The sequence below is a fragment of the Choloepus didactylus genome, chromosome 13 (genome assembly GCF_015220235.1).
Source record: "Choloepus didactylus isolate mChoDid1 chromosome 13, mChoDid1.pri, whole genome shotgun sequence".
Classification (NCBI taxonomy): domain Eukaryota; kingdom Metazoa; phylum Chordata; class Mammalia; order Pilosa; family Megalonychidae; genus Choloepus; species Choloepus didactylus.
The window spans coordinates 95216607-95228568 of NC_051319.1; the positions used below are offsets into that span (position 1 = coordinate 95216607).

The 11962-nt window shown below is 40.5% G+C and overlaps 1 protein-coding gene across 2 annotated transcripts; it reads right to left on the bottom strand.

The window, feature by feature from the left end:
• Positions 1-1035: 1035 nt before the first annotated feature.
• RBM22 (RNA binding motif protein 22) lies at positions 1036-11702 on the bottom strand. Of its 2 annotated transcripts, XR_005211449.1 has the most exons (12): positions 11557-11702; positions 11072-11125; positions 10033-10062; positions 9284-9416; positions 8136-8236; positions 7860-8032; positions 6856-7056; positions 5677-5841; positions 4809-4897; positions 4474-4605; positions 3230-3414; positions 1036-1313 (listed from the first exon to the last, which is right to left on the bottom strand). XR_005211449.1 is itself a non-coding variant. In XM_037801957.1 (11 exons), exons 1-11 carry the CDS (start codon positions 11608-11610, stop codon positions 3284-3286), a joined length of 1263 nt encoding a protein of 420 aa, XP_037657885.1. In that variant the 5' UTR covers positions 11611-11702; the 3' UTR covers positions 2262-3283. The 2 variants fall into 2 exon arrangements, 1 of the variants encoding a protein (XP_037657885.1); XM_037801957.1 differs by lacking the exon at positions 1036-1313 and having other exon boundaries at positions 2262-3414.
• Between the last annotated feature and the right edge of the window lie 260 nt (positions 11703-11962).

Sequence of the window (11962 nt, forward strand, 5' to 3'; positions counted from 1 at the left end):
CTCCCAGATGCTTAGAGAGGAATGCCCCAGGAGAACCAAGCAGAGAGTTGAGAGAAGCTAAGAGAGACAGAAGCCCAGAGACATTTTGGGGAAAGCCATTTTGAAACCAGATCCCAGGAGCAAAGGACCAGCAGACACCAGCCATGTGCCTTCCCGGCTGATAGAGGTGTTCTGGACTCCACTGGCCTTTCTTCAGTGAAGGTGTCAATACCTCTTGGCGATGCCGTAGTTTGGACACTTGTATGGCCTTAGAACTGTAAATCTGTAACCTAATAAGTCCCCTTTATGAAAGCCAAAATTAAAAATAAAATGCAGATTTCCAAATCTATTGGAGGTGGGCATTAGAAAAACTGCATTTTTAACAGCTTCCTCCCAGGAATTTACTTAGGCCCTTGAGTAGCTTAAGAACTACTTCTCTACACTGCAACCTCTGATAGACTGTACTCCTCACCCAGGGCTTCAACTGCCACAGCGTCATTGCTGATTCCCAAATCTTGATCTTAAGCTCCAGTCTCCTTCAGGCTGAGGATTTCCCTATTTTACAGTTATCTTAAACTCACCAGAGCCTATAGTGGACTCATATTTTCCTACCCTTACTTCCCAATCTCATTCCTCTCTCCTAGCATTCCCTTTTTCAGGAAAAGGCATCCTTCTGTCCAGTTGACCAAGCAAGAGACCTGGGGTCACCCTAGGTCTCTTACGTCTGCTTATTTTGGGTCCCAATGTCTTGCAGATTCCGAAAACATCTGTTACATCTCACTCTTTGCCCCATCGGCAGTCACTGCCTTAGTCCAATTGTTATAATGCTTCACTTCCTGAGCCTTCTCCAAGGAGGTAAGACATGACAGCTAGACAGAAGTTAAGTAACTTGCTTCAAGGTCACACAGCTGGGAAGTGCTGAAGTCAGGATTTGAACCCCGGCAATCTGGCTCCAAAGTCTATGTTTAAACCTCCATGCTACACTCAGTATAAACAAAAGTGGGCTTTCGTTCTTTATTATTATTTTTTACTCAGATTTGACCACATTCATGTGTTTATCAGAGAAACACTAGCTGTTGTTAAAAGATAAATCTCCAAGTTTTAATGGTTTAATGAGACAAAAATTTCTCATATTACAATGCTCTCCTTTAGGAGATGATAAAGGGACCCAGGCTATTTCCGTTATGCGACTGGGCCATCTTCTAAGAATCTCCTCCTCTGCATTCAGCCAGCAGGTCAAGAAAGTACTCCCAGGAGTGGGTGAGATGGTTTTACCGGCCAGGTCTGGGAACGGCAAATGCTACATTTCTCCAAGCGTACCCCAGTTGTGTGCCCTAGAGGAAAAGGAAATGGAGTTTGGTAAACACCTAAGACATTTTGCCACAATCTAATTGCCACAACTCAGATTTAAGAAAGACTAATTAAGCACCTATTCTATACCCCAATTGATGCTTTTTTTTTTTTACAAGATCCTCAAATAGTACATAAAAATTAGAAGCCCCCCTCCAAAAAAGGGCAAGAATTTGATATAACCATATATATTGAAATAATTGAATCTGGCAATTATCAAAACACTATGCCTAAGATTCACATATGCCTTAGACAAACTGCTCATGCTGAAAGTAGGCAAAATAAAAAATCACCAAAAATCCAAAGGGTACAAAACTTCTTGGAAGTACCCTACATTGTATCACATATTACTAGAAATAAAAATGAAATTTTCTAAGTGCTCACAAATTAATTTTTAATTCTTAAAAAAAAAAAAAGGCAAGAGGAAGCTCTCTAGAGGAAAACAAAAATTCTGCAAAGCAAAAACAGGGTGTCATATGTGGCATGCACGTTCCATAAGTACAAACTTTAGATTCAAGTGGTATGGAATTGGCTTTAGAAAAAAATAATTTGTAGATAAAGTTTGCCTATTTCCCTTCAAAATGACTTGCTTAATATGAAGATAATTTTTTACAGCTATAATTTACGAAACACCATACACTGGACTCTGTGCTAAGTGCCTTTTGTGCATCATCTTATTTCAAGCTCACAATCAACCTTTGAAGTACTAAAAAGGCCTGGGTCTTTTTACCATCATGGAATGGATAGATACAAAACTCGAAACAGTCTAAAGCAAGATTTTTTTAAAATACACACACACACGCACATATATGTGAATTCACATATATGTGTGCATGTGTGTGAAATTTGTTTCTAACTTCCACTGGCCTCAGGCTCAGTTATCAAAGGAGAAACAAAACTGACAGAAATCCAGAAATAAGCTCATGACAATATTTGGAAAATTGACCCGTTTTTAATCATTTAAAAACAAAACACAACACAAACACATCACATTTCCTTTACCATCTATAATTCAGTTATATCCAAACACTCTTAAGACCGACAAAATAAGCCCCTGCCCAGGAGCAAGGAATTAAAATGAGACGCTGAAGACACACGAAGGTGAATGCTGGAGATCAAAGTTCTGGCTGTAAGTCACAAGTCTTCCATTTAAACACTATCCAACGCTTTTTGTTTCAGTTTGTTAAAGTGTTTTACAGGAAGTTCTTTAAAATAATTTCATTCCAGACACCAGGCTTATACGATGATATACGATGATATACAGCTCCACGGAATTTGTGTTTCTGTCTGACTGACAGAAATAAAAAAAAATTTTTTTTTTTTGTCTTTTTGGTGGCGTAGAGAAGTAAAACTATCAGCCAGATTCCTTTATAAGAAATGAGGAAAAGAAGAAGAAGGAAAAAAAAGATCTGGGCGATGCTGGGTGCTGCTTTCTATTTGTTTTTCCAAGGGTGTGACTTCAGAAGAGTTCAATCACACTCATGCCACTACAATGATTAGAATTAGTAATCTTTTTTTTTTAGATGATAAAAAGGAAAATATCCAAATGGACATAAAAATGGTCAAAAGATTTTTTTTTTTTTTTTTTACTGCAGGTCAATTTTTTTCCAAAATAAAGATAAAAAATAAACATATAATTGGGATGTAACTCTGTTGGACATTCCAACTCATCCAGTCACTTGTCTCCCATACAGGAAAGGGGAGCAGGCATTAGGTTTTATTAGTAATGTGAGTGTAGTAACCAGATGTGTTAATGGCAGCTTATTTGAGGTCCATCAGTCCTTTGAATACATGTAGGAAAGCATGGCTGTAGTTCTCTGACTGCCCACATCAGAACACATTCAGCTACCATGAAAACTAAGAAGGAAGAAAAAATATATTTATTCCAAGATCCATTTACTGGCATTTTTTAAGCGCCCTTTCTTCCGTAGAACCCAAGCATGGTGATAATGTGCTAGGGGCTGCTGTGTTTCCCAGCATGAGCTCCCATCCTCTGAGGGTCCTGAGAGGGATAGTGGATTGGTCCTGGAGCCCTCATAAAGGGAGGGGGTGGTCCCATTGGGTGGAACATGTGTGGTCCAAAACCTGCAGATGGGGGAGAACAAATTTGTCAGGTTTGCAGTCCCTCTGACAACCCTTTCTATCTCTAAATCTTTCCAAGGTCAAAACAAAACCACCCATGTATAAATCAAATTGATATAGGGCTTAAGAAAATGTCAGTTCTCAAGACTTGCTTAAAAATGTCTATCTGTATTAAATCCCTTGCTTTGGGAGACCTTTTCCCGCAGTCCAGATTAAATAAAATTCCACAGGAGTCAAGGTATTACTAGCATGTCATCTGAGCCCCTGTTATGTATCATGCATGCCAACTCCTCCCCAAAAGGATTCAATCAGGATTTGGGAGGTAAGGAAGAATCAGGCTGATGGCAGGACCTTGTCAACACTAACCTCAATGCTCCTTCCCAGAATGGAGGGTGTTCAGAACCCAGGGCTTTCTTCTAAGAGTATGAGAACTCTGCCACAGAAGAACTGGCTACTTAGATACACTTACACTGTTTATAATGTCAGTGCTACACAGAGTGCTGATCTTTGAATTGTTTATGACTGGTTATCAATAAAATTAAGTGCTGGAGCCAAAATGTAACTCAATTACATTAGCAAGCACACTGTTTAGTTCACCTGATATTTTTTTGTTAACAAGATTTCTTGATGAAGAAATCAGTGAATTGATTTAAATTCTGGCACAAGCCCCTTATCTTTTTGCAAACAGGTAATAAACACTTTGCAAAACGACATACTTCCACAGCCCACACTTTCAGTAACAGTGCTCTAGGGATCATTTTGGGTATAGCTTAGAACAGGGAACAAATGTGATAGCTCACCATAGTCCAGTAACTCCTATTTTGATTACACATATACTCAGATCCTTGGAAAACTGGACACCCTGCCCTCCTTGGTGAGCCAGGAAAAAAATGAAATATCAGGTGTTCCGACAAATCAGGTTTATTTGTGGACTTCCACAGGGCCAATTCAAAGGATTAGATGCATTAGACATGAAGATGAGGTATGAAGACAGGTCTTTCACAAGGATTTCTCTGGGATAAAGCAGTCAAACCTAGTTACCGGAAGGAAGATGAAAGTTACCTGGGGGTGGTGGTGGAGCAATACCAGGGGGTGGTGGCAGGGCAATGTTCACCACGGCTGGAGGACCACTTGGGGGTAGGTTGAAGTAGTTGGCAGAGGCTTCTTCTTCTGCTGCAGGAGGAGGAGGAAGAGCTGGAGGAGAAAAAGTAGCCAAAGGTTAGGTGGGTAGAATCATGAAACACTGTTTCCTCCACCTTTGAATCGTCAGAGGTCCTGCTGGGAGAACAGAGTGGTTGCAGGAGGAAGCTCAATCCCTCACCTCATAGAGGAGTATCAGGGCAGATTGAGCATCTGAAGTCTGTAAGCTACTGAGTAGGCAGGAAGTCTACACTTACCTCCCGGCAGCCCTGGAACAGGCTCTAGCTTGATTCCAGAGTCTGTGGTTCCATCCTTCTCTTTTTCTTTTCCTCTGGCTGCTTGGGATCTGGGAAACATACACATATTCACATAAATACGCATCATAAGCAATTTGCCCAACCTTATCTCAGACCTTTGCTTCTCATGTGCCAGTCAAAAGGAGTTCCTTCATTATTTGCCTCTTCTTCACCAAACAATATTTCCCCCTAAATGTCAAAGTACAGAAAGAATATCAACGAAGGTTCTGAGGCCAAAAAGATCTAGATTCAAAACTCACTTGTGAGAATTGCTATAAGAACTAGCAGAGGCAACATACATATCTAATTATAATATGTATCTCTCAGCATAAACTATGTATCTCTCAGCATACAGAAAGCACTCCCTAAGGGAAGCTGCTGCTGATTGATCTCCTCCCTGGTTCCAAGCTGGGAACATGCTTCCCCTTTACCTGTGTCTCTCTTATGCAATCTCTACTTTCAAACGTAAATTAGCTGTTCTTCTATTTTATCTTCTTCACTACAAATCAGCCTCTAGAAGGCCAAATCTAGATATAATTCATTTGTAAACCCTCAAATCCAACTCACATACCCTGGACACAGCCTATAATAACTGCTCGAAAAAAATGAACTGTCAAAGGAGCAGATTATAAACCAAAACCCTGAACAAATTTCCAAAGTAGGATTCTCTAAATAGCCACAGAAATGAACCATCAAAAAGAAAATTAAAAGCAAATTCTTTTAAAAGGTCCTGTTGATTTAAGCCTGCTTACCGAAGGCTTACTCCTCTCCAGATAATCAACAGTTTCTTGAAAATCTCCAAAATAGTCTTAAATACCCAAATTCTCACCTTCCCCATTTCACATTGAGCCGGCGGCCGTTAACAATCAATTTATTAAAGGATTTTTCAGCAGCCACTTCTGCAGCTTGCCTTGTGGCAAACTGGATGAAAGCACACTGCTGTCTCTGTACAACAGTTATTGTCCGAATCTCTCCAAACTGGTAGAAGTGATTTCTGAAAGGATACAGTCAGAGAAAAATGAGCATTAATAACACACAGATATTCCTGAGACACTGACAATGGATTATTGACTCCTTCACCACTGACTCATCACCAGGCAGGTGGGCCCCATACTTATGTACCATACTACCATAGGTCTTTCTCCCCTTATTTTACCCTACTCTGGGTGCTGCCTATTAAGAGGAGAAAAGAAAAATGAGGGGAGAAACAAAAAAAAAAAAAGAAAACATCTCAGGGGGTTTTTCCATAGAAGAAAGGGACTCTAATAGATTCCTTAAGGCTCCTAAGCCCTAAACTTTAAATCAGGGGTTGGCAACTATGGCCCACAGCCGATAAGCCACGGATATTTTAAAAAGTTGTTAAAAAAGGAGGAGGAAGGGAAGGAGGAGAAACGACAGAGACAACATGTAGCCTACATAGCCTTAAAAAATGATTACCTGGCCTTTATAGAAAATCCCCCCCTGGGGATTGTCTAGCCCATTTAGACAGGTTTAATGGAACCAAGGGCAGGTTATCAATTTAAAAGAGTTTCTTTTCCACTTCTCTCTTTGGAAGAGGTAATTTCCATCACTATCTGCACAGTTGTCTCATCTAGCCAAACACAATACAAACCAAGAATAATACAAATTTACCAAATATCTATCTCTCTAAAAAGCCAACAATGTAAGGGCTTGATAATCTCAGAGCTTTCCCTCTCCTACAAAATTAAAATCATGCTTGGATGTGTGCTATCTTTTAAAATTCTAATGGGCTATTATGTCAAATAGAACCCCAGTATAACTAGTACACTGTACATGCAAAGATGGAATAAGCACTATTGATGAACATTTCTACTCTGGCATCATAAAAGACAATTTGATAAAAACTCTAGTCAGTATGATACTAACTATAGAGTGGCTAAAGAAAAATGTACTTTGTACAGAATTACCAATTTGCCCATGTTTTTGCCAGTAAAATATTCTGGGGGAATTAAAAGCAAATAAGGCTCATAAAATTATACCCACAGACCTTAGATCTGTCTCAGTAATAGTATCTCCCAGACCACCAACATATAGAGTGGTGATGGTCTTGTCCTCTGGTGGGTCCAGACGAGGCATGGTTGAAGCCCGCTTTAGAAGCTTATCTGCCACAGGGTCATTGATTCCATAATATCGGTCTTTGATATTCTGATCAGCAAGGGGGTCATCTGGATCTGTAGGTTTCTCATGTCTATGGATCAAGAAAGAATAATGCACAAAGGTGAAGCAAAGGAAACAATTTTACAGATATCACCCAACAGTACCTGCATACTGAAATCCCAAATACATACCCTGGAATGTCTTTTGAACTAGAAACCACAGCCATACCAAAACGTAATTGGTAAAAGAGAGTTAATACAGGGGATTTACAGTATCACTCAAGGACTTTCTAGCCTTGTAAATGTCATTTAAATGGCCACCAGGTGCCACAGTTTCCTTATGAAGAGATGCTTCTGTCAAGATTCACCCCAAAACTAAAGGGGTAATAGGCTACCCCTTTCTAGGACAATGGTCAGTGGTTCTTAATGTATTTGAGGTCTTGCATTTCACTGAGAATCTGATTAAAGGTATGGACCCAGGATGGAAAAAAGGCATGTAGGTGCTTTAATCAAATCCCCAGTTACAAATTTCTGATTCAGATGTTTGGCACTTTTGACTGAAACATACTCATACATCCCTTAAAAGTCTGGCCTCTTTTGACTTCAATTATACATTGGGATTCAAGTCATTTATAACACCGCTATGAAGACATATCTCAGGTAGAAACTTCTAAAGCTAACATCTAAATTATCTGGCACAGCAACTTAGTTTCCAAGGCTTAGTAAAAACTACAATTTAATCAAGCTTTTCTAAATAGTTCTAAAACATGAGACAAACCACAGTAGTTGTATGAGCTTTTAGATTTTAAAGCAGAAACAGGGTAAACCAGCATCTGCAACTTCTTAAATGACTAGTCATCTAGAGCAAATACTGAAAATGCAGTTCAGTTCTTGCCTGTATGGACACTCCTCTCCTCTCTTACATTCTCCTTTCACCCAGAAGGAGCAAATGTGGGGTCGATTCCGTTTATAGTAGGGTGTGGTCCGGGCCAATTTGAGCAGCATGTCACTGGTGGATGTGGCTTTCCCCAGCATACCGACTGGTCGTGTTCCATCAGAGTTAGAAATCTACATGAGAATGACAAAATCAAAAGATAAATTATATAGACTGTGTCACTTTTCTAGGATTCTTTACCAAATATAACACCACATCAAGAAAGTGGCAGCATACTTCTCTCTCCATATTCTGCGTGTAGTACTCTTTGTTGACATCTGACTTTGGCATGTCATCCTTAAAAGATAATCCCGCATCACGAACCTGGATGGGCAGGCCTAATATAAAAGAAAGGATGAAAAAAAACCAAACTCAGATCTATTTAAAATACATATTTATACTAAATATGCAGGACAGAATATATCATCTTTCTTCTCTTAACCACCCACCCATTTAGGTACTTGAGACTTTACTACATTTTTATTTGAAATCTAATACTGCTACAGTATATTCTAAGAAATTGTCTGTTGCTGCGCTGTCATGAAATTTGATGAAAGGAATGTTTTTAAAAATCCTTTAGGTGAAAAAACTGGTTATAGTCAGATTTGACCCGTGAATTAGTAATGTATCTAGTTTTTAATATAAAAAGATTTAGTTAAAACAAGTAAAAAAAAAAAAGAGGTTTGTTTTTGGGCCTGTGTCACAGATCCTGCAGATAGTTACAGTCATGTAAGGGTCACAGTATTCCAGGACCAGAACACTTCCTTAACATCTCATATTATACAATACAATATGTGGCCAGGATGCTGATTAGCAGAATAACTTTCTGAAAGTAACACAAATAAATGCACACATTTCCCCTTTTCCTTTTCCTTTGATATATAGTAAAAACACCTATTGAAAAATTATTTTTCATAAAAACAAAAGTCACCTGCAGTTAAGGAAAAAAAAAATCACTCCCAAAAGCAGTAGCAATACAGTAAAATACATGGTCCTAACAACACAAAAATTCTAAAGCATAATTAATCTATGAACTTCTGGTTGGGACTGTGGAAAAAATCTCTGGATCTAGAAAGAGGCCCAAGGTAAAGAAATTACTGATCCTATGATCAATGCTTTTTACCTCACCTTGGCTACAGGGAAGTACATGAGAGAGGTTTAGGCAAAATCTGATTAATTCCCAACTTTTCCTGAGGTGCCTACTGTTATTTAGGAAGAATCTAGAGATGGCCTAGCATGGTTTTCCTCTTCCTAGGAAAGGCAGACAACAGTAGATACTCCAAAGGAGGGTCAGACCAGGGTGTGAATGGGGAGACACAGACTGATTTGCTGTCTAGGGTATGTGCACTTGTATACTTTCAGATCTACTGACAGGGAAAACATACCATATTCTAGGTCCAAGAGGCAGGTCTGGCAGACATTCTTCAATTTGCTGCAGGTTTGGCATACTTCGGTCTTCTTGAAACGCATGCGAACCCCGGGGCACCAGCGAAACACTGTGAATGGCCTGGCACAGATCTGGAACACACAGAGTGCTAATGGCCCTGACCTGGACAATTAAATCAGGGGACTTAATAACAACAGGAGATTCAAAGAGGATTCCTGAATTTAGGCGATGGAAACAGACTTAACAATCATCTAATCTAAATACCGTCTGATGTTTCAATCCCATTTATAACACCCTTCCCAAGTAGTTATAAAATCCAAACAGTAAATGAAATACTCAAAAAGCAAAACCTCCCCACTCTAGGGGTAATCACTATTAATAATTGGATCCTTCACCATTTGGGGGTTATGGGTGGTTTCACATTCATACACTCCTTTCAGAATCTTATGACAGCTATATCCTTTCTCTTCAGCTAAAATTTTCATGTGGATAGTCATATAACACTTGGTAAACTCAAGGGGCTCAAAGTCCATATACAGATATTCCAAGAACCCCTACTGTTTTACGGCGCTCATTTTCTTACCTCCAACAACAAACAGCTACCAGTCAGTGTGTATATAAATGATATATGAAACTTGCATAGCACAGATTTTTATCGGAGGACCTCAAAGTTCAGCAAGTTGAAGGCATACTTGGTAGACAAAAGGAAAATAAAATATAATCATTACTTGTTAAAGACATACTTACTTTGCATTCCTTCCCGTACTTTTCTTTGGTCTGAAATAGAAAAAATAAAGAACTGGAGTTAACAGAAAGAAAACAACCATATGCCTGCTTCTTCCCTAAATAAAACCCAAGAAATGTGTCTGGAGATCCCTGGCATCTAAAGAGGACAACAAAACAAAACAAAACACCCACCCTTTTTTTTTTAAGTGGGGAGGTGGATGTACATATATTCTGACTGACTACTATCCATTATAATCTCTAAAGAATTTTATGAATCTAATACCAACTTCCACAGTCACAACTCTTAGGTTCACCTGACTCCCAAGTTCTTTCCCAAGAACAAAAATTCCTAAAATTCCATGATCCCCAAATCACAGAGGATGCAGCCACGGCCAGCTTATTTTACAAAGTTTAGTTAGAAAGCAACTACTATAGACACACCCTGTGCTAATACCCTATATATAGTAAATATTCTGTTCCTATAAGCTATTCAAACATCTTGAACATACCAACATGTCAATACCTCTGAGATTGATCACAATAATATAACCCTAATCTAATTATTAAATGGACGCCTCCACTAATATTACCTTACTGATAAGGATTGGGGGGTATTTCTCCCATCCCACCCTCATGTATACATTAATGAAACTACAGTGGCCCAGTGGCCAAAGGGCATTGAAAGTCAAGAAATCTAGGTTTAGTCCTGATTCTCATCCTAACTAGCTGAAGTCCTTGAAGTCGGATTATGTGAAGGTAAATCCATGCGCCACCCCTTACTTGCTATGTGAAAAGATACTTAAACTCTCTGAGCTACGTAGGTAAATAAATGATGAGCAAATATTAGCTATTATATGAATCCTACACATCACAGGATTATTGCTGAATTCCAAAGTGACATAAGGATGACAAGCCTTGGCAAACTGTCCTTTGTTTTGGGTTGGTAAGAAGCATCATTACTTCTGCCTGGCTATAAGAACGCTCCATGGACGACGTGCAAGTACCACAACACTGACAGACCATTAACAGTAACTCCCCTTTCACATGAGATCAGACTCACCATTCGGATATACGGGTTTTCTCCAAGACACGTCTGGCACAGTATGGGGAAGTCCTGGTGAAAATGAAAAGAATGGATGGTTGAGGACCAGGCTCCGAAGACCCTGCCATCTCAGCCACACTCGTCGGGGTGGGGAAACCGGCAGCGAGGGTGGGGAACAGGGCAGGGCAGGGCAGGAACCCGAGGTCCAGCAAAGGCAGGGTCGCTGTCTGCACTTCCGGCAGGCGGTGGGAGAAAAGAAAACCAGCTCGAAAAGGGTGGAGGGAGCAGAGATCGAAAGCAGGATGGTCGGGGACACAGGCTAAGTCCATTCTTTTCAAGCCTGCATGAAGGCCACCCTCCAGCCTCCTGCTGCGGCAGAGCTAGGCCGCGGTACTGACTCTTCCCCGGAATTCCCTTGGCCGCGCCGCAGCGTCGGCCGCGCCCGCCCGCATGAAGCCCGGCTTCGCCAACTCTTTCCGCCCTCGTCCGGCAGGCAAACTCACCGCATCCTCCCAGTTCTGCCTGTTATAGGTGTTGGAACCCAGAGAGGTAGCCATCTTGAGAGCGTCTGGAGGTAGCAGTAGCTTTCTAGTTGGAAGAGAGGACCGCCACAATCCCGTCAGGCCCCGAGACTAGCTCCCGGGCCGTCCACGTCTTATTTTCGCGTCTAGCGCGCCTTGGGGGCGGGGCCTTGTGCGTCATGACGTAACCCACTCGGTGTTTCTTAACAATTGGATCTCTGGTGTTTAACATCTGGATGTTCCCCTGGTTTGTTCCTGCTTGGGAGGAAGAGCCACAGGTACAATTGATTTATTTAAAAATCCAGCGAAAGAAGGAAGGATCAAGTAATGAATGAAGGGTTGGGATTAAAACAGCGTTAGCTGCCACGTACGAGCGATTATTTTGCTA